The sequence below is a fragment of the Lepidochelys kempii genome, chromosome 1 (assembly GCF_965140285.1).
Source record: "Lepidochelys kempii isolate rLepKem1 chromosome 1, rLepKem1.hap1, whole genome shotgun sequence".
Taxonomy (NCBI): Eukaryota; Metazoa; Chordata; order Testudines; family Cheloniidae; genus Lepidochelys; species Lepidochelys kempii.
In genome coordinates, this window is record NC_136380.1 from 279,819,444 (window position 1) to 279,842,837 (window position 23,394).

Sequence of the window (23,394 nt, forward strand, 5' to 3'; positions counted from 1 at the left end):
CAATTGGCTTCAATGAGAACAGGATGAGATAATTTCCAGAAATGAATTAGCTGACTACAGTTGTTTTACTATTAATAAACACAACCGAACAATAAAAATGCACAAATTAAATTAAATGTTTTAAAACTAATTATGTTCAATGATACACTTGGACACATGAATTCATAGTGCTAGAAGTGACAGTATGGCTACAGCAGCTGCAGTGGATGGAAAAAACATTAGAAGCATATTCTGATATAAAATATATTCCCTTTTAAGTCACTTGTAAAAGAAAATAAAAATAGAAAAAATGTGATGAGCATCATGAGAGACTTCCAACTTACAGACACATAGCTGGCATTGATGTAATCAGATCCTGGAATGCCAGCATCAGCTATCAGCTTTACTCTGTTGTTATTATCTATAGCAGAAATAAAGTCTATTTAATTGAGATGTTTACTTGTAAACTACAGTGACATGCATCAGATGTTTCTATGATGCTGAGAATTCAAAATTAATGTTTACATTTGTTTAGCTAATTTTATTAAATCTACATTGGCAAAATGGTACAGTAATTGCAACTCACAAGAACTATTTATCCATCCTGTTTTATTGTATAATGACTCTCCTTCCTTGCTCTTTACATTTCAGTGCGTTTTTCTCATGATGATTATTTCTAATGCAAATGTCTAAGGCCCCAATCCTGCAATCTGAGGTGTGCAGACAGACCTGTTGTGCCTTTGCAGAGCCAATTGACTTTGACGAGGTGGTGCAATGGTGTTGCGGTCTTCTGTGTGGATCAGACTACAAGACTGGGCCTAATCATTTGTATTTGTTTGTTCTGTTATATTCTACCACCATCAGGCCACATCCTAGATGTCCTTATTGAACTTTAACTCATTCTTTAGCGAGGCAAACCCCTATTACAGGAAGTCAGCGTAAGTGAGAACTGAGTAGAAAATGAGGAAGGACCTCAGAATTTGTCCCATTATAAGTATACAGAAGCGATGAAAAATAGGAAGGATGTCGTGTGTGAAAAAGATTCCGAATAGGTACATGCTGAAATCAATTATCCATTTCCTGACATTTGCTTTTGCAAAACAGTAAAAAGAAAGGATATTATAAAACGAAAGATTTCTGAAGCATTTCTGACAATGTTGTTGGGTAACATGAATATCAATTTTTAGCAATTGTAAATTAGAGCACAGAATATGTGTTGAACCAGGCAGCAGATAACAGGAACAGCTGTTCTGTAAAGTTAATAGCACAGAATGTAGCTACATTAACAGAGGAATGCCATGCCCCCCATCTCACATCACAGTTAATGCTTAAAATAATAATGGCATTTCTTGTTTTATTAACTGAAAAATGAAGCAGTGTTGAGTAGAGAGACAGACTCCTGTCTCCTGTGATAAAATCTAGCCTTGGCTTATAAGTTATCATACAGTCACTCTGATCTTCAATGGAATCTTGCAGCATATTTGCAAGTAGCCGCAAGAAAGCATCACCAGGCTCCCAGGGAAAACAAATGCATAAACATGTGGATTTTACACTTAACTTACTTTTTAACTAAGGGGAAAAGTCCAGGAAGAATGCTACCTGGGTTAAATTACAAAGCTAAGAAACTATTTGGGCTACAATTTCTTGCACCTGCATGTTAAGGCTTGTGAGAGCAAGTTGAAAGCCATTTACAAATAACCCTTACTCAAACAAGGGAACAAAAACAGACTAGTTGATAGTAAATTATAATATAACATGTACATTATTATAGTAACATATCAGACAGACCAAATGAAAAATTCAGATGCATTCCAAACATACACTGTACTTCTACAGTTAGAGAGTAAAAAAGAGAGACCAGATAGTAAAGACATACATGGCTTTATGTTTGGAAAGCGATTCTTAGACCTGTTCCAAGGCAGATCAGCATCAGTTGAAGCAAGGTCTTGAAGAAACTTGGGAAGTTCCTGTAAGATAATGTATATTTGTTAGAAAGCCTTTACATTTGCTTTGTGCTCAGTATTACAAATAGATCAATAATATAATTTCCCCTCATCTGGTCACTCCAGTAAAAGGAAGGACTTTTCAGTTCTATGATATGTTACACTTCTAAGGGCAGCTGGAGACATTGCAGAAGCATTTCACCTCACCGTCAACCCTAGTTACATCAACAGTGTCAGATGCAGAGCTGCAGAAAACACTGTCAAGTTGAACAATTTAAGCTTACATGAACTTTCACCTTTAAAAGTCTGGATAAAGTCAGACTATCACCTTTTGTGTTTTTTCCTGCCTTTTCATGATGCCATATAATGTGGTAACAATGTCTTATGTGTTTCAGAGTAACAGCCGTGTTAGTCTGTATTCGCAAAAAGAAAAGGAGTACTTGTGGCACCTTAGAGACTAACCAATTTATTTGAGCATAAGCTTTCGTGAGCTACAGCTCACTTCATCGGATGCATACTGTGAAAAGTTTAGAAGATCTTATTATATACACACAAAGCATGAAAAAATACCTCCTCCCACCCCACTCTCCTGCTGGTAATAGCTTATGTAAAGTGATCACTCTCCTTACAATGTGTATGATAATCAAGTTGGGCCATTTCCAGCACAAATCCAGGTTTTCTCACCCCCCCACCCCTCCCCCCACACACAAACTCACTCTCCTGCTGGTAATAGCTTATCTAAAGTGACTACTCTCCTTACAATGTGTATGATAATCAAGGTGGGCCATTTCCAACACAAATCCAGGTTTTCTCACACACCCCCCTCATACACACAAACTCACTCGCCTGCTGGTAATAGCTTATCCAAAGTGACCACTCTCCTTACATTGTGTATGATTCAGCCTTACTTTTGAGTAATGCCTTTTCCTAATGCCTGTAGCTTGGGAGAGCTCTTGCCACAGCATGAGAACCAGTGAGCATTTAATCAAATAGAGACAACTGGCAATTAGTTATTGCTCACTGACCTGTTCCTGAGGGGGTTGGACAGAGTTATTTGGGTTCAGTAGCACAGTTTCATAACTGTTCATGAATTCTATTACTCAGGGGCAGAGATGGGTGAATCATTTGCAGGGAAGAACTTATTTGATCAAATTATATTATATATAAAAGCAGAACCTAAAAGGGTGAAGAGGAAAATATTCCATGAAGTTTGCTATGGGCCATCAAATGGAGACAAAATTTATGTGTGTTTATTAATTTACCATGGTGATGGGCAATACAGACAGAATTTACCCACTTCCTTCCATTTGAAAATTATCCACAACCAGACTAACTTTCATATTTTTGTTCATTATTTGATGAATGGTTTACATAAGTATATTTCAACCTATGGATTGCTCACAAATGATTAGCTGTACCTATTGTTTTAACTATTTGTTATTTATAATTTGCCATTTGTGCTGTGTAATTGATCATGTCTTTCACTTAATATTATTTCTGCTCCCTGGCTGAATTATCCCCAAAGCCAGAAGAGCTTTCAAGATAGCTGTGCAAACAACCTGACGTGAATTCTTGTCAAATGCAAATCTGCATGAGGTTTCATGATAGTTTTCCCTTCTGTGAATATTCTTGTGACCAGAATTTCATGTACAGTTATTCACAAACAGCAAATAATATAAATCAAAAATAATGTCAAAGAGCAATGGTGTTTGTTATTTAAATAATTTTTCACAAATACTCATTTTAAGCATTCACCCAGACCTACTTGGTGTCTTCAGTTATAGAGGACAACATAATTTACTGTACTTCATTTTCTTATTAGATTTTATTAATATTTATAATAAAATAAAACAATTGCCATAATGAAACAAGCCACCCAACAATAAGCAAATTAGTCCATCTAGTCCAGTATTGTACGTCCAACAATTGTTAACATCTGATGCTCAGACGAGGGTTCAAAACCATCACAGTGCATCATATGCTGTACAATTATATTCAATGGGAAATGTCATCCTCCTTCCAGCTAATGAGAAGTCTATGCCCTGAAACAACAAGGCTGGATGGCCTTTATAATTTTATCCTTGATAGTACAACTGCAGGTGCTATTCTTCTAGAAAGAAAGGATGGTCTTATGGTTAAGGCACAGGATTCAGCGTTAGGAGACCAGGGTTCTATTCTTAGTGGTGCCATGCTCTTCTCATGAAATCACACAGGAGGAGATTTGCAAAAAGCAATTAGGTGCTCATCTTCCATTGAAAGTCAACGAGAATTGTTTCAGAGTAGCAGCCGTGTTAGTCTGTATTCGCAAAAAGAAAAGAAGTACTTGTGGCACCTTAGAGACTAACAAATTTATTTGAGCATAAGCTTTCATGAGCTACAGCTCATGACTCACTCCCATTTGTGCCTTTGAAAATCTCTCCCTTAATCTCCATAGGCCCATATGCCTCTATACAACTCAGTGATTTTATTCACCCTCTTTCCACAGAAAAGGTTAGCAATTCATCCTCTAAATTTACAAATCCCCTTACATATAATAGTTGACATTATTAAACTTACCTCAATGTATGTTAAAGGATTAAACAACATGGTTACCAGACACAAAGTTAATACAAAACTAAAGAAAATGCTATCACATATTACAGAACACGCATGTTAAGAAAGAATGGATTTAGCTACGGTTTCATCTCCTAATTAATACAGTCTCTTGTAAATCTTGCCCTGGATTAAACCTGTGGCCATTCCCAAAATTGATTCTTTCTTCATAGTTAATTGTGTTTCTCTCTTTTGTAAATAACATTTTAATTTATAAAACAGTAATGCCCTGATCTTGCAACTGGGAGGACCCCTGCACCCAGGTAGAGCCCAGTTGATTTCTAGGAGTTGAAATCAGGATGCAATAATGGCAGGAAAGTAAAGCTGGAAATGGACAAGTTATAATTTCCTGTATTCATAAAAAGAAAAGGAGTACTTGTGGCACCTTAGAGACTAACCAATTTATTTGAGCAAAAGCTTGCATCCGATGTAGTGAGCTGTAGCTCACGAAAGCTTATGCTCAAATAAATTGGTTAGTCTCTAAGTGCCACAAGTACTCCTTTTCTTTTTGCGAATACAGACTAACACGGCTGCTACTCTGAAACCTGTATTCATAAAGGGTAACATTCTCCTTTCTTCACACAAAGCTTCTGTAATTGGCTTTTGTGCGGGAAGGTAAGCAGGGGTGTTAGGAGGAGGCATTCTCCTAAGGTCTCTGGCTGTTTGCAGGAGTTTGGGCCATTATTTCCATGTGAAGTGCACATCCCGTAAGCCTGACTTTAACTTGCTAATTTGAGTCTGCAGCAGAGAGCTCTCTGCAGTGTGGAGGCACCCTGTGTTGCTGCTCTAAGGACGCCCACTTGCCTTGATCTGCCCTATCACGGCTCTTAACTGGTGCTAATGGCCTTATGCCAGCTCTCTGCACCAGGATGAATTTCACCCCAACTGATTATTTTAACACAGGATAAAGACTATTTGGAGTCTCAAATTCAATGATGATTTGTTACAGAAGGAATTTTTCTCTGTAGGCTTATAAACTTTACAGATAGTTCATTTATGCTGTATATATTAGATAACTTTTATGGGAATATGGGGACTTTTGTTGGAAATTATATTTGGAGGTAGTTGATGTGCTTATTCATTAATAGCACTTAGAAAATATATTGTCAAATACTCACCATAACAGTATCAAATACTACATAAGCCTGATTTTGCATAGGTCTCAGGAGACATGCCAAACCTTTAGAAAACTGAGGGTTCAGAAAATGGGCGAAGCTGGCCCACCACCAGTTAGCATGGCTCCTTACAGCCTTCTTGTCTGCACAGTTGACTGATATGCCCTCCATCAGGAGTACAACCTGCCCCTGAGTGCTGGATGGCCTCAGATAATCCATCTGGCAGATCTTTGCTACATTTTGGACTTGGGGAAGCTGACGTACATTATAAACCCAAGGGGCACATAACAATTTTGAGTATGTCTACACTGTATTCTAAGCCTGGGCTCTGACTCAGATTTGAGCCGAAGTCTTGCTTCTGTTCACACATAAATCTGTCTGATTTGAATTAACAAGCACTCAGGACCTGGGTCCTAGGATCATACTAGGGAGTGGGTCAGAGCCCAAGTCCTGCTGGGACTTGGGCGCAATCCCTGTCATTTTGCAGTATATTTGAGTCAGGAGATCTACATGGTGCAGTATGGACACGTTAGCATGGCTAAGAGATCTGCATCCAGCAACTCTAAGCCCAGATTTACAATGCAGCGTGGATGCTCAAGTGTGGGCTTGGAAACACTGATTTCATAAGCCTAGGTCCCACTAACCTGGGTTTACAATGCAGTGCAGACATACCCTTGGTTAACTAAGAGTTCAGTCAATAATTTGGTTAAATTATTCTCTAAGTATTTGTCTAAGTTTTAAAAAATGCTCATATTACTACTACTTGATAGAACATTACGATTTATGTTAGATTTTCAGTCATTTCAATGCTGTAACCTTTAACCCTATAATTGTTGTGAAACTTTAATGTGTAAAAGGTAACGTTAGAAACTTTCCAGTGATGAACTTTAAAATGTGAAAATGTCATTGCTAGGAAAACTTTTCATCTGCTCAGTCATGCATAATATAATTATAATCGCTCCTGTTCTAGTGAAATAACACTTCTACTCCTGAAAAAAAAGACCTTCCTCTGCATTACTGCTCAGAAGAATTTTATGGTGCTTTTTTATTATTAAATCCAGTCCAATAAGACTTAAGGAGCATAGCCAAAAAGCTGTAGGAAATACCATTAATCTTTTCACACTTTTGTTGTTGTTCCCTGAGAAACTGAAATATTATAATCTAGTAGTATAAAAGTCTATTGTTTGATTCTTCATTTTTATAAATCCAAATAGTAAGCAATTCATGACAAATCTATAAATCCAAAATGGTAAAGTCACTGGAGATTGACAAATTATTTTTGTAACGGCAAATAACTGCATGTGTTAGACATGATGATGATAAAGATTCTGAAATAACAAAAAGAGCAGATAAAGTGTAAAAAATAATTTAAATGTGATAGCCATAAAAGAGAAGTTACTTAAAAAAACAGTGAAAAGTTTAGTTGAGGTTTAAATGTAGTTTTGAAATTGTATATTTATTATATAGCTGACATGTGTGCTTTGAAAACTAATCATTTTTCAACAGGAGTCAGATGACTTGCAGAGTTACTGGCTCAAATGCTGCTGGCCATAGTCACATGAGCAGTTCCAGTCCCACTGAGGCTCTTCATAAGAGCAAGACAAGTAGGATTTGGCCTATTATTTCTAAAGAAATGAAAGTGTATTGCCCAGTCTTGCTCCCATTGAAGTCAATAACAAAATTCCCATTGACTTTTATGGGAATATGATCGGGCCTTGAACTTTTCACAAAATAAATGTCAGCTATGTATATTGGGCTTTTATTCTTAGAGCAAATGATGTTGCTTAAAGTGCTTAGGTATATCTGAATGAAACCTGTATATGATCAGTTACAATCCAATACATGTCTTATCCTGATCTAAGCATAAAGATCTGATAAATATTTTTTTCAAAATTGAACAATATCGTGATACGTAAAGCAAAAACAAAAAAAATAGCTGAAAACAAAATATTCTCAAACTACATGAAATATTGCTACAATTTTTTAGATTTATCACTTTAATGTCACAATCTAGCTAACTACTGAGGATGGTGTCATGGCAGGAAGAGCTAAAAAAGATCATCTTTTGCTGACACACTAAGGTGAATAATTCTGATCAGGTTGCAATGAAGACTGCACAACCTAAATCAGTGTAATATTACTTTCTAAACAATCAACCTAGTAATTGGGTATTGATTATCAAGGCCAGAGTCCTTCATGGCCTTGCATGCTTAAAATGGACATGAAATGTGACACATGAAACGACTGGAGGTCTTGCAATGTTGTGACAACTGCTAGTAACATACCGAAAATTCTTCTTGAAACTTTAGGTTGTTATCTGTGCAAAGTTCTTCAACATGTTGTAGGAAGGATTTCTTGCTTATTGGCCTAGAAGTAATGACAGAGGAGTTAGACACATGTGAAAGTTGGGTTTTGGTTTGTTTGTTTTTCATTTAACCACTGGCTTATCAAAAGAAATTGTTATCCAGTTTAATAATAATTGATACTTACAGAGATAAAATAACATTATATTAAATCATTAACAGTGTGATTATTTGATTTGTTTAGAGCATTTCAAAATAAGCGCATCTTCTCGCTCAATTACTCCTTCTGATCTAGTTTTTGGCTTTAACGTCAAAAGTTTAGCAGAGTGGGATTGTTTTTTAATAAATTTAGCATTCCAATGCAGGGGTTTGATATTATGAAGTTTGTAAGGTTATCATTGTATTCTAAAGTACATAATATCTCTTTGTTGCACAGAAAACATTGCAAGGTTTTAGACGTATAAAATATTGTAGTGACCTCATTCTCATAATGACATGGTTTTTAAACCCCAAGGAGTTTAAATATCCCTGTATTACTTCCCAAGCTAAAACACAGACATGCAGGCTTCACCCCAGAGAGAGAGAAAGCATTTCTCCAGTTACCATGCAATTAGTCATGCTTTTATGATTTATACGCAGCTTGGAGTTTTTTCTAATAAACACAGAAGAAGGAACCACACATTCACACTCATCAAACTAGTGAACTGATAGCCATAATAGAAAAATCTTTAATCAACTTACTTGATGGATTTTCTATAACTAAGTAACCTGTAACAGAGATTGTGTTAAATGCAGTAAGTCAGAGAATAAGAGTGCATTCTGATAAGGCTTTAGATGCAAAATTTAAATAACTAAAGAATCAGAGCTAAACTGATTTCTTCCATGGATTGGGATAATATTGTATTTTAGATATCTTGGATAACTGTGTTATTGAGCTCTTACTTTATGTATTTATAAGTATAGCTGACACAGTTTCAGCCTATTATTCTCTTCAGATCATTTTACCAATGTTCTGTGGTAAAAATGCTCACTGGCCCAAGAAATCCACACATCAGGTACACTGCTTTACTTACATTGGTCATCCCATTGTTTTGCATTAAGGATATAGTATAAAATGAAATGTGTTAATGTCATTCTTTTAGGGGCAAATTCAGAGACTCACTGTCAAGCCCAAGTAGCGCAGGTGAGCATTTGGGTGATAAAGGAAACCAGCCTCCCAGACCACATAGCAGCTCTGGGGATGCTCAAGAAGGCTACTGAGGGCAAAAAGCCCTTTGTAGCTCCAACATGTGCCCATCTTTCAAATCTGTGAGTTTTATGACTATATAGAAGTTAAATGGCTAAAGCCAAGATTTTCAAAAACCGGTGAGTAGGTTCCCAACTCCATATTTAAGCCCCTATATAAGTGGACTAACTTCAATGTGAGTGCTCAGCAAATTTGAAAATCAGGCTACATATTTAGGCTCCAAAGGCCGATCCTAGAAGGCTATTTCATATTGAGGCACACTGCAGGATCAGGGCCTACATGTTCTATTTTCTTCTGTATAGGTTCTTATACTGTGCTTATCACCATAGTATCTGAGCACCTTCCATAGGTGCATCAAGCACTATCAATTTAGGGCCCTAATCTCTAGCAAAGAAATTCAAAATGAAAAATTTTGGTCCTTCAAAAATTTATACCTTTAACATTTTTCTCTCTAAAATTGCATAAGCTTGGAAATTAAACCAATTAAAATGTATTTAACATATTTACCTCTGGAATACTTTAAGTAGTGTAAATAATCATATGGCTTTCCTTTAATAATCTTATTAAGAATTTGGTTTTGAGAAACTATACTTTAACATTTTTTAGAAAATCACTGTCTCCTATCCTTTGTAATAAATATATTTTAGAAAAGAGACAAATGGAAATATGAATGAGAAACAAAAACAATATTAAAACAACTGAAGAGCCATATACTATTAAATTATCTGCAAAACACTATAGAAATTAATGTCAAGGCTACACTATATGTGCACTAATGACACATGTTGTGTTGATATGGTCATTTTCTCAAAACAATGTAAACTGGCTAGTGCAACCAAATTACAGGAAATCCCTATCCAAAATAAGGCTTATAAAGAACTTGATTTCTATCCCATTGGAGTTAAAGGGAATTTTGGAACTGACTTCAGTAGGAGCAGGATTACACCCAAAGTGCCCAACGAGGACAGTTAAGGCAGAGGTACAAATCCCGAATGGGCAGAAAAAGGGAGTGAAGAATGATAAAGCATTGACACCTTCTGCATGAACACAGAACTTCCCTTTGGAGTCTGTTGAAAGTTTCACTAGCACTTATTGTGTTCTGGTCTTACTTTATGGCCGAGCCAGCATTTACTTGGCACATAAACCTTGGCAGCTTCACAGAGCTAAAGTTTTCTCAAGGAGAGTCTATTCTTAACTAATTACGCCAATGTATCGGGCACAGATATGCTAGCCTTTGAACGTCAGGCACTCCTCCCTCTTTATAATTTTATTGGACAAAATTCTTAGCAGATTCTGCAAAAAATGCTGCTTGCTCTTCCTTTTTGTTTGAATCCCCTGTCTTCCCTTTGGAGCAATGGAATAAAAGTCACGTCCCAATCGACATCCCAATAATTTCTGAGATTCTGTTGTCTTCAGTCCCCTGAAATTGCTTGTGATTAGTAACTTACTGCACTGGTAGTTCTGTTGTTTGGGAATTGACATTCAATTTACACATCACATGACCAACCAGAATATGACATTTAGCGCCTTTGTACTCAAGATATAGTGGACCCTACAGCCAAGAACATTGAGACGGGACCATCACCAACATCCTTGGCACTCTCATTGGCTGTGCAACAAGGGAAGTCAAGCACTGAATAGGCATGGAGACAAAACGTGCTTCGTTCTAGTTCACATATGCGTTGCTAACCAGAAGATTTCTATGTTCAGTGGTGGTCATCTGGCACCTTTCACAAGCACTAAATGTTTTTTAAGTAGTTGGGCCAATTGGGTGCCTCAAGTTTGACACTTACCTCCATAATTAGACACCTACATGAAGGATCTGATTTTCAGAAGTACTAAGCTTTCACAACTCTCTGTGGAGCTAGTGAGGGGATACAGAGAGGCTCAGCACCTGTGAAAATCAGGCCATTTAGTACCCATATGTGCATTTAGATGTGCGATCTGAGGCTTCTGAAACCTTGTTGTATAAGGAACTTTACAATGAGTGAACTGTGCCATGATGAGGGTTCTCATCCAAAATAGCTCAATGGAGTTTTGCATAGCACAATTATGCTTGGTTGTAAACTTTCAGGGGTTTAAAAAGGCAGCTTATTTTTCTCAATATTTCTAAAATGAAACATTGTGATAAGAGGTAATAGTTTCATCTTCTTACAGTATTTTTAATGCACAAACACTAGTCTGCTAACAGCGCAGCTTCACTCACTTTCCAGTCTCCTGTATGAAACATCATGATGCAAATATCATCAGATCATGAAAAGTACAACTCATACTCAGACTGTAAAGTGACAACTTCCCCGATTTCAACAGGATAATTTAACATTTCCATTTACTCTGCATTTAATGGGGGGAAGTAAAGCATTCTCTAAGCTAAAGAATACTTTGTTGCCTTAAATCTGATTTTCTTTTTAAACAGTGTATTGTTTCACATATGGGAGTTTTTGAAGTCTATCAAAAATCTGAATCCCACTCAGATTACTTCTGATAGACTTAGAAAGAAGCCATTTATTTGTGTTGGCAATGGTAACTGAAGACCATATAGTGACACAGACTCGGCTTTCTCTCTGGGTCAATCAGTTGAAATCTATAGGGAATTAAAACTTTGTCCAAATGGAAAACCACAGAAATGAATATGTAGACTAAAGGCTTAACTCATAAGCACCACTGACACTTGCTTGGAATAACTGAAGAATTAATTTTTAACAAGTTAATTGAGACCTACATAGGGCTTAACCCTTCACGAGTGATCAAGGGCAACAGGGAGAGGATACCAGGCCCATTCCCTTCAACTGCACAGTGGCTAGGCAAAATCCTGGTCCTTGGTACACTAAACTGAGGGAATCTAGCCCTGACAGTTGCACTAAAACCTTTATAAGGGGCATGCAGGGGCAATGATATCACCGTGTCCTCTACCCCGCAACCCCATCCACAGAAGAGCTGGGCTGACATGGGCAAAGGGAGAGTGTGCCCCGTATGTTTTAAAGGGTGTAACAGATGCTGTTGTTGTATGCATGTGCCCCCATCACTTCACAAAGCATTGTATCTGCCTCAGGCACAATGCATCCAGGAGCTGCTGCTAATATGAAGCCCCTCCTGTCTTATGCACAAATCCGTGCAGACAGGGACTTAAAACCATAACCTACTCCTGTCAATCCAAACTGTCTGGGTTAATGTCAGCCAGGTAGGTGGAGAAATGGCCTTTTTTTGTGGGTGGAGAAATGGCCTTTTGTTGCATATCTGTAGTCCCTTGGTCATTCTGTGTGAGTTGCGTGCCAATGTCAGTTGTGGCAGGGTAGCTGCCACACATAAGCTAGCTATCATATGAGGCATTGTTGGGTAGAATGTTCCTTGAACATGCAATGTTCATAGAGTACTTTCAGCGGATGCCTCACCAGATCTCATAGCCCTGATGCTCACATTCCTCTTACATATGGTTTGCATGGATGGTGGGTGCAGTTAAAATATTTTGTTTTTATCTTTTTACTGGTAGATAAAGAAGATTTTATTGGTTTAAGTAGGTAATCCCTACATGTATAATGGAGAGTGCTGCCAGAACCAGTAATATCTTATCTACTGGTCAACAAATAAAAGAATTCTTTGTAGGCCAGATTCTCTGTTCCTGTGCAGAAATGGAGGAGTAAGGATGAGACAATGGTGGCTTTAAGCTACCTCTGGATCTTCTCTATTCTTGACTGTGCCTCATGAGTACTCTAATTTACACTCAGTTGTAACAGCCTCTCAGGGCCCTTCTGCAACCAAGAATAGCTACAGCACAGTATTCTCAGGCCATGTCCTCTCTTTTCCTCAGAAAATCCCTGGCATACCTCTATGCCAGGAGGTGCAAGGGATGGCAGTCAACTTTATGCCATCCAGGAATACCCCCGTGCAGGCGTATTCCCTAAGGCCCATTTTCACCATGTTTACAGCCCCTTTACATCAGAGACATGTGAAGGGACTGTAATAGAAGAGAGAATCTGTCCCTTTAACTGGACTGTAGATCATGACAGTGTTGATTATGAACAAATGCTGCATGGTCTGTGCGATAAATTGGGGATATGTCTGTGTCAAATTGTGAATGCCATTTTGTTTTGTGAATGCCATTTTGCTCCCTGGGCTCCTCCTGAGAAGCTGGTACAGAGAAATCTAGTGCCATCAATTCTAAATGTCGCTCCACTACCAAATCCATCCACAAGAAAAATGAACTCTCTACACAGGAACTTGGATGGGAGCTGGGGTGGAGTTTCTCAGCCTGAATAAATGACCGAAAGGGTCAGAGATTATATTTAAGTGGGACTTCAAGTACTTCCAAGAGTAAAATGCCTGTGGTTATGAAATATCTTTGCTAAGTCTGCATTCCTTGCTTGCCTGCCATGTTGTCCCTGAAGGGGTTGATCAAGAAGTTCAAAGCACCCACAATAAAGTGGAACACTGAGGGAGTGTGTATAAGCAATTGGGGGCTCAGGAGGGCTGGGACACTCATTTTGGTGTCTAAGGCAGCTGGACTAGAGAGAGTCCCACAGCCCAAGTAGGGTGTCAGACACTGGGTCTGCTCCTAAGAGACCCAGAACTATGAACAATGACCAGTCACTAGCCAGACCCATGGGGTTTAAAAGCACATAGGATCTGGAGCTTGATTCCACTCACCGCAGATTGGGATCCACCCAGAGAAGTGGATTGGACCAGGTTGTGAGAGGCTGCAATAATCAGGAATTGATATAATCACATGTATACATATGCTTGGTATGCTTGATGAATCCATTCAATGTTTCTACCTAGACAGATTGGCTGGATTTGATTTAAACAATCCTTGATCTGTTCAGTTTTTGCCTGTCTCCTATCACTTAAGGAGATTAACATGTCGCCACTACTCTCTCATGTTAGTATTTTAGGAATTATTCCCTTCCAGCACATTGCAAGAATCTGGCACATATGTATCAGATATTAGTGTGTCTGTGTTAGAGCTAGTCGGGAACTTTTCTGAGGCAACGTTTTTTGTTTTGTTTTTTTTGCTGAAAAATGCTTATTCGTCTAAACCTAAACTGTTCATTGAAAAGGGTTGGGTTTTTGTTGTTGTCTTTTTGTTTGTTTGAAACAACTTTGTTATGAAATTTAACGTAATTAATATTAAAAATGTTTTTGAAAAGATTGAAAATGAAATGAAATACTTTGATTGGCCCAAACCAATTTTTTTTCAGTTTGTTGGTTCACAATTTTATTTGATTTTTTTTTGAGATTTTGAGTTTTTGGCTCAATTCTGGGTGGGGAAAAAGTTTTGAAATCTTGGAAATTTTCACAAGATGGGACAACTACTTTCCACCCTGTCCTACTCATTGTATGGACCTGTTCCGCATGTTCCTGACTATCCGAGCCAAATAATCTTCTATGCTAAGATCCGCTGCTGGGAATAGGAGAATGTGTGGGTATGTTGGAAGGTTTTTAGGGTTTCAGTTCTCTGATTCCAACCTATGCCACCTCAGTTCTCTGATTCCAACCTATGCCACCTCAGCTCCAAGGCTGCTCTAACTTACATCAAATGATGTACGGTAAGCCAGATGACAACTGGCAGAGCACTGTGCTGTGCAACACCCCGCTTGGGATAGGTGGGTGGTGCAGGAACTGGCTGTGCTGGCTGTACATCAACTAAGATTTCCCCCATGGTGAGGGGATACTTAGCTGGCCAGTTACAGAACACTGTTTTCAGTGCTTCACATTATACAGGACAAGCAGGAAATGATACATATGGACAGATTCCTTCCCCAACCTGGCTCATTTATGCTGGTTAGATGGCACAAATGAGTGAGAATCTGGCAGTGATTTGCTAACTATCCCCTCACTATTTGAAAAGCTATGGCTGGGCAATTGACTATGTTCATGTAATAATTCAACCAACTCGTGACAGTGAGGAAGTGCAGAAATAGGGAACTAGTACCATATTCTGAATATGCAATTCATTTGCGATGGCCTCAGTGCAATCATCAGCACGAAGCATTAGAACTTAACATGCTAACATGGCACCTTTACATTCCATATCACTCTTATTATATCAGAGCCAGAAAATGAAAGTGCCTCAAAATAAAGTAATTGGTAAGGTAAGGAAAAATGCTGAATTACTGCTCAGTAAAGTCTCTGCTGTGCATACATCACTTAACAAACTGCACATAAATATGAAATATTACAGTTTTGTCCTAACCTGCAGGGTTTGACATTGTATAAATCCAAATTGGACATAACTTAGACAGAGCAGTGGTAAAGTGGAATTCTCCCATGTAACATGGGATTTGATCCCCTGGAATTTTTGCTGAGATCTTAATGGGATGCTTTCTGGTAGCATGGACAGTACAACAAACAGCTGAGGAGAAACAAAAGGATTTCTCCTGAATATGCAAATTCTAATGCTTGAAGAAAAGTGTAAGGCCCAGTTTTGAACTCACAGTGGTATATGAACTCTAATTGTGCTGTCTACTTTTTGTATGTCTGCTGAGGTTAGTCTGACATAATTTCTGTTAAAAATTGCTCTAGTTTATTTTAGAATATTTGCAGAATTATAGCGTCTTAACATTAATCACTGAGATCAAAGATGATATGTTGACAAATTCAATCATTTGTCATTAGCATTACCATATAATGGTATAGTATAGTATAGGTTGCTAATACTAATTTCATTTTCATTACCAAGAACACATTTTGGAAAATTATTTACTTTGGACAAAGATCAACAAAGTATAGTAACACACAAGTCACACAACATTATGGAAACCACAACATGTCTCCAACAGTGCAATAACTTACTGGATGACAAATATCTCCTTGCGTCTAAAGAAAAATGAGGAGTATCTGGAAGTAAAATCCATTAATAATTTAGTACACAAACAAAAACGATATTGTTCTTATTTTGCTAGCAATTTTCAAATGTATACCTTGTAGGAAACGTCTCAAATTAATGACCTTTTTTGATCCATCAAGGACATTTATCTGGTTTACAGCTACAAAGGTGCAAAGGGTTGTGTCCGTCTGTTGAAAGTGAACATCTCCACTACTGCTAAAGGGTATTAGACTATATTATCTAAACAAAATGTTGCACAACGCCCACACCAAGTGCATTGCATTCATTAGCACCAGAGGACTCCCAGTATGTTTGACCATGTGCTGCAAGTGGCACACATTTGAACAGCTTTATAATGCAATAATACTTTTTTTGCACCATGCACGTAGCCATAAAACATTCAAAACAAACAGGTCAAGAGCTATAGGTTTTCATCTTCAAGCTACCCGTAGTCTGCAACAGTAGGATGATTAACTCCTAGGGCAAGGTAATCTTAGGCTTCCAATCTTTAAGGAGATTGCCTGCCACAGTGCTTTCCATTCTATGTACTGTGTGACACAGTAGGGAAAATACAGCCATGTCAATAACATTTATCCAACATTTGCTAATTCAGTCATAGCACACTGTTTAGAATGTTCATGATATCTATCTGTGGAATAATGTGGCAATTTCTGACTACCAAAAGGAACACAGTACAGTTTCCCCTCCAAACAATACATGGGGCAAGAATCTCTGTCGCTTTGTGAAAACCCAGGAAATCTGGCCAGGTGAGTGACCTAGGGCTACTACATGTTTCTCCAGGCTCTGGGTGTATAGATGTGGCCAGAGTGTTTTCAAGTTCCAGAGAAACTCAGCTGCAAAATTGGTCCCCTTGTGCAAAAACATTTCCTAAATGTCAATTAAACAATGATTATGTTACTGGTTGAGCTGAAAAAGACACAGTTTAAGGGTTTGGATCTTTTGGGATGTTTATAAGTTTGCAATCCACAGAAAATAGTGAGCCATCAAAATACTGAACAATTTCCCATGTTTAAAAAATGCATCTCCTTTTGCCATCAGAATTAAAGGATGATTTGCACTTAGATCTTTATATTTTTATAACTTAGATCTTTATCTTATTGTAAAAGATGTGAAGATTAAGTAATATTCTACTAGTCAAAAGTGTCTGGAGGATGGAGGGCACCCTTTGAAAGAGGATCTTAGTGACCTGCGTAAATAAGAACACCACAAACACTTCCAAACAAGCAAAGGTCAGAAAGGGGTCATGGCTACAGATCCTTTGGACTACGGCTTTGCCTAAGGGGTATGCTTACCGAGTAAATCTCTCATCCTTCAGTTCCAGGTTTGCCACTGTGATCAACTGATCCAGCTTGAATTTAGTGTCAATAATTTCTGCATCCCGTGGGGAGTAGGTGCCTCCCTCTTTTTGCTTTTGTCGGATTCTAAACCAAAGATCATAACAAAGTTGAGAGTGAATGAGAAAGAATATTCAAATGATTTATTAATTACACATGAATTAGCAGGATAGATTCAGCCTTTCATAGAACTAGGAGTAGAGAAACTCTAGAAAAACAATGATACTTCCAGTTTTCATTCTGTGATGAGCATAGCAAAACCAGTAGCAATTTTACCCATCTCTTTGAACATTTTTGTCAGCAAGCATTTTAGCCACATTTTACTGGCAAAATTTTGACAATGGAGAAAGTCTTCCTCAGAAATTATTACTACTTGGACCTGATTTTCCTCTCATTTTCACTAGTGTAAATCAGAAGTAATTCAACTGAATGCAATGGAGTTATACTAGTGTAAAACTTGTGTGAAAAGAGAATCAAGTCCTTATACTTCTTAACTCCTGTGTAAACTCTTGACCCATTTCTTATTTTCCTTCAATGCCCTGGTGAACTAGTAGTGGCAGAATAGCACCTGTGGCTACTGAGCGAATGAATGTCATTCATGCAGCAGTTTGACTACTTCTTCAACTAGGCATCTATGCATGCTATAGGTTACCTCACCTAGGGTCAAATTTCTGATTTCTCAAATACAGGTGTAATTCCAGATTAGACCCATTGACTTCAGTGGAGCTACTCTGGAATTTCACCAGTGTGACTGAGAACAGACTTGAACTTGCTGACTTCAAATCAAGCTACTCATCCTCTGTAATGGATGACAGAAGTTTCTATATGATAAAAAATGGTATTAAAATGCAACATAATTTAAGATACCAGGCTGGTTATATATGGTTCTAAGTATAGGATTTATTTCTTCTATATGTAAAGACATATTTGCATATAGATGAAAAAGAATGTGTAGTATTGTATATACAAAGAAGTCTTACCTTGCAAAAGCATAGATTGCCACCACAAGAAGAATTATGGAAAGTATACACAAAGTGACTGCAAGTATTATTTCTACAGCTCTTTCTGACAGTCCCTCACCTGCAACAGAAAGTGGGCAATACTGGGACTGAACATTTGAAGAACAAATATCTGAAGACTGGATCGTTCTTTGACTACTTCTGCAAACAAAAGGGAATTGAATCCAGCACATTTCTCGGGGGGGAGCGTGGGAGGGGGGAGTGGGATGAGGGAGCCCTGTGATCCCTTTTTCCTGGCAGTGAGTAGGAGCTCTTCTGCCAAAGCTCAGCAGTTTCTGGGCATCACAGGATTTTTGAAGTGGGACCAAGAGTGGGTTGAGCAGAGGACCAGCTGCAACCTCACCAGCTGCTGAAACCATGCTTTTCCTCATGTAAATCCAAGGGGCATTAACTACCGCTGGGTCCTCTTCTGCAGCTGCCACCATGCACCTTGTGACAACACAACAGATCACTGCACAAGGCCATGCCTAAAGGGTAGGCCAGTAAAGTAGCATGGATGAGTCTGTTCTGTCTTCTCCGTGGAAACACTCCGCTTTCATGGGCATAGGCCTTCCCTTACCTGTGGAGCCCCAGGATCCATGAGACTGGGAAGCAGCGCTCCTTGTCTACTCTACAAACCTTCCCAACCTAGCGATTACCTAGAAACTTGGTGAGACCAATCTCACTGAGCTTCATGATCCCTCTGCCTTCATCCCATGGGCCTCTCAAAGAAAATGAAATTCCAGGTATTTCATTCTGAAGACTTAGTAAAATAGGAGGCATTTATGGCAATGAAGCCACATCCATTTACACCCAGAGAGGATGTGGCTTGTTGAATATTTGAAACTAACCCAGCAACACTTTATATGAAACTTCCCAGATATTAGTGGTCTTAGATACACAATATTAAGACATTCACAGAATGTTAAATAGACACCATTGTTTATTAAAAACTTCTTGAGGATTAACATCTACTGTACATAAAACAGCATACCAGTAACTGCATCACGTGCAAAGTTCAGCTGATATTTTACAAGACCATAGCAATTTTAATAAATCTAAATGATCAAATCTAAATGAGCATTGGGGTTCTCATCACTTTAAATAGTATGGAACAGAAAAATGTATTAGAAAAATTGTGTTTGTGGCTCATTTCCACACCCATTTGTAATTCCACAGCCACCTCTCCTCCTATTTGCAATCATGTAAGAAGCTACCAACAATTGCTTACATGGAAAATTAATATGAGGAGAAAATTAATGTAATTTTAGCTTCCTTTTAATGCAATTTAGTAGTTGAAAACAAAGAACTAGCACCATGGAACCAGCCAGCTCCTGCAGATTATGACCCACAGGTTGGCAACTTCTTCTGTAATGCAGATCAAAAGTTATTATTTAGTATATCTGGTTGTATTTAACTGATGGTCACTGCACAGGGAATATTATCTTCTTGAGATAAACATGCAATTCTCCTTCATAGCACCAGTTATGGAGATTGGGTGAAACCTCATTGATGCTGGTGGGTTTGACAGATGCCCTTCATTCAAGATAAATGTAAGCAACAGTTTAGCTTCTTCTTGGAGCAAGATGAAACAACAGGAGTCTCTGGCCAAAATACAGGCCCAAATATGGCCAGTCAGAAGCTGAGCTATGTGGGCTGATGGGGTTAGCTAGGAATTGAATGTACAGGTAGCTAGCACTGTTTGGTGGAGGGCTGTGTGTATAAGCTGAAACAATCAGAAGTACTGAGGAACAGTAAGAGAACAAGCAGAGAGAAGCAGCCAGAAAGCCAGGAAAACAGCAAGAGAAGCACTTGCAGCGTGACTCTGTGGGTATGTCTGTACAGCAACTAGACAACCAACTCGGGCTCACAGTCCATGGGCTGCATGGCTGTTTCACTGCTGTGTAAATGTCTGGGCTTGGGCTGAAGCCTGAGCTCTAGGACCCTGGAGGATGGGAGCCCAGAAGTTTACACAGCAATGAAAAGGCCCAGCAGGCCAAACCCTGTGAGCCTGAGTCAGCTGGTAGACATCCCTCAGAGAAAACCAAGAGAGGGCTTTTTGAACAGTATGCTGGCTGGAAAGAGGCTTGGAACTGTGAGCAAAGAAACTGCCTCCTGTTGTTCAATTCCTACTGTATTCACAGAAACAGGATTTCGTACATTCTTTGTAAATTAACAGGATTGCATCACAGAAATACCCAAATCCATCCTCTAATTCTCCTTCAACTGGAAACAATCTGCAAAACCCTGAAAAGCGGTGAATCTCTTGGGTCAAAAGGGTATCAGGTCCCACACCAAAGTTTTGGAACAGTAATATCAAATCTGTTTTGCATCTGGCATTTGCTTATTTATATCACTAATAAAAATACTGTAAAGCAGTAATACTAAACCTTTGGTTCTCCAGCCACAGGTGCAGTTCTTCACACGTGCTCTTTGGGTTTGTCTGCACTAGACTTTACCTTAAGCTAATTGATTGTTAATTAACTTGAGATAATTAATACCTTTGTAAAGGCTCATGTAGACGCTACCAGCATTGGCTGAACCCTCAGGTAAACTATAAACATGAGTAGCCTGGAACAAATGATTGGGGAATGTCCAGAGTAGAGCTGTGTGAATAAAACAGATTTTTTTGGCTCGCTGGCCAGACTGAAAAATAAAAAAAGGACAAAAAATATTTCAGATCAATGAAATTTGTTCAAAATTTTCAGTGAACCAAAAACTCATGAAAAAATTGTTCTGTTGAAACTGAAAGAAATGTTTTGTTTCATTTTCAAATTTTTTAAAATGTTTTCCAATTTTTTAAATAAAATTGAAGAACATTTTGAAAGGAAAATTTTTTTGAATTGAAAAATTCTAAATGATTTAATTCAGAAATGTTGAAATGAAACATTTCAATTAACCTGACAAACAATTTCCAACTTTGACACGAATTCACAAAATGTTAACTGTCGACCCAGAGCTGCATTTTTCATTAAAAAAATGTTTTGGCCAAAAAATTCCACACAGCTCTAGTCCAAACTAGCTTTCACAAAGATCTTGATTATCTTGAGTTAGTTGCCAATCAATTAATTCAAAGTAAAAAACAAAAATATCTGGTCAAGAAAGTGCAAACAGAGGTGCTGGTGAGTACTAAGTAAATGAATTAGAGTTGCCAGAATCCTGTCTCGCTCTTTCACAACCCTCCAACAGAGGAGAAACTTTCTTTCTCCTAGCAACCAGGAAGAGGTTTGGAGCAGGGGAGAGGATGTGGAGGTGGGGAGGTAGTGGGAGAGGGACAAAATAGAGAGATAGAGACAAATGACATTGTGTTGCAAAATGATTTTGATCTGCTGTCACATCAATACATAATAAGAAAAGGAGTACTTGTGGCACCTTAGAGACTAACCAATTTATTTGAGCATGAGCTTTCGTGAGCTACAGCTCATAATGATACTGATCCACAAAGGGCCAATAGGATAATGCAAATGTCACATTGTGATAGTTTCATCTCTCTGTGGCCTTGACGTCACTAGGAAAAAGTGTTTTTGCTTTGTTTTGTTTTTACCAAGCATAAGCTAACACATGGTAACAAACATGTTAAAAATCTGGTGTGGACAAGGCAGTTTGTAATTTTCACATGTGTTAGCAGGTGGAGGTAAACCCTAGGATCCCCCCAATTGTTTACTGCCACCTGCTAACAGGTGAAAATTACAAACTGCCTTTACCACAATGGTCACCATGTGTTAGCTAAAACATAGTAAAAACCCCACCTTTCTTCCTAGTGTGGATACATCCTTTGTGGCATAGCCATGACTAAATGACTTCCAAGCTCTTCCAGATTAGAATAGTGGTATTCACAAAATGGTTGAGAGGAGAATATACACTAAAATCTATTGTGCAGTTTTGCGTAAGTGAGGCACTCCTGCCCAAAACTAATTATTATGCTTGCTTTATCTGGCCAGGCAAGAGCCAGCTGTGATGCCATCATTCCCATGGAACCTTGGCACAAGGTAGTATTGGTACTGAAATAGAGATCAGGAAACCCTAGGACTTGGAGAATTTACAGTGCTGTTTTTTCTGACTTCATGTCATAGTAAAGGCAACCATGTCTTGTCCAATTGTGGCACATGCCAGAGGAGCAAGTGGTGCAATTTTCAATAGTGCAAGTACAGTAGGGACTATAATTAACTACAGTATTTGCCTGTAAAGCATTTCATTCTGTGCTTGCCTGGATGGTTTCTTTAAGCCATTCAGGGGATTTCTGGTGCACAGGTACCTTGAAGGGGAAGGAAGGGATTGCAATCACAACTCCTTTCATATTGCCCTGTCATGCTGGCCCTTCAGGGTATTTGCTTCAATGACTTTGAGTGTCAGAGATTTCTAAGGCAGAAAGAAGCATTTGTAATTTCTTTTTTTCCTGAGCATTCAGGGTCAGGGAAATAGACCATTCAGGTTGGGCACTAGCATTTGGGTACTTCCAATATGTGACACTTCATTTTCTAAGACAGATCAGGTGGGCTGGGGAGCTCAGAGGGCACAAGATGAGTGCACAGAGGAGGAAATATGTCCAGCAGCAGCCCTCTGCTATTATCTGGGACTGCTACAGCTTGCTCGGGTTCCCTTTTCCAAGGGATGGTAGTTTCCTAAGTATCGGTTTACTATTTTGTTGAAGAAACCTATCAATTTCAAGGGATCTGCCCAAAAAAGTTTGAATCTCACTCCCTCAGGATCAGTGCAGCTGCTGCAGCAGGTCTGTGTGGTTTGGGGTCCAACAACAATTTTGCCATTGGCCAGTGACATCCAGAATTGTCTAGATTCTATGTTAGAACACCACTGGTTTAAGCAGAGCCTTGCCAATCTGTTTATGATTGATAACAGTTGTTTATTTTTCTTTGAACCTGAAGGGTCAAGGGATCATGTCCACAGGATGGCTGCCAATAGAAGGAATGGATCACAGCTGAGACTCATCAAGAAGATCATGCAACTACTGTGGCATGACTTTGCAGGGCATCCTCTGAGATGAATGGATTTCCGGACTGTGCACTCTTGAGGTTAAGCTAG

The 23,394-nt window shown here is 38.6% G+C and overlaps 1 protein-coding gene across 17 annotated transcripts in view; it reads right to left on the reverse strand.

The window, feature by feature from the left end:
* Nucleotides 1-23,394, reverse strand: part of PTPRQ (protein tyrosine phosphatase receptor type Q) — a 219,877-nt gene that overhangs the window by 16,310 nt on the left and 180,173 nt on the right. For 12 of the 17 annotated variants that reach the window (XM_073327659.2, XM_073327658.2, XM_073327660.2 and 9 more), the window contains 7 exons: nucleotides 18,337-18,436; nucleotides 17,315-17,443; nucleotides 15,968-16,012; nucleotides 8,674-8,700; nucleotides 7,915-7,996; nucleotides 1,856-1,946; nucleotides 324-400 (listed from right to left, as the gene is read on the reverse strand). In XM_073327659.2, coding sequence (XP_073183760.2) covers nucleotides 324-400; nucleotides 1,856-1,946; nucleotides 7,915-7,996; nucleotides 8,674-8,700; nucleotides 15,968-16,012; nucleotides 17,315-17,443; nucleotides 18,337-18,436 — 551 coding nt within the window. The remainder of the gene's footprint in view (nucleotides 1-323; nucleotides 401-1,855; nucleotides 1,947-7,914; nucleotides 7,997-8,673; nucleotides 8,701-15,967; nucleotides 16,013-17,314; nucleotides 17,444-18,336; nucleotides 18,437-23,394) is intronic. The other 5 variants (XM_073327653.2, XM_073327654.2, XM_073327655.2 and 2 more) reach the window with 3 other exon arrangements.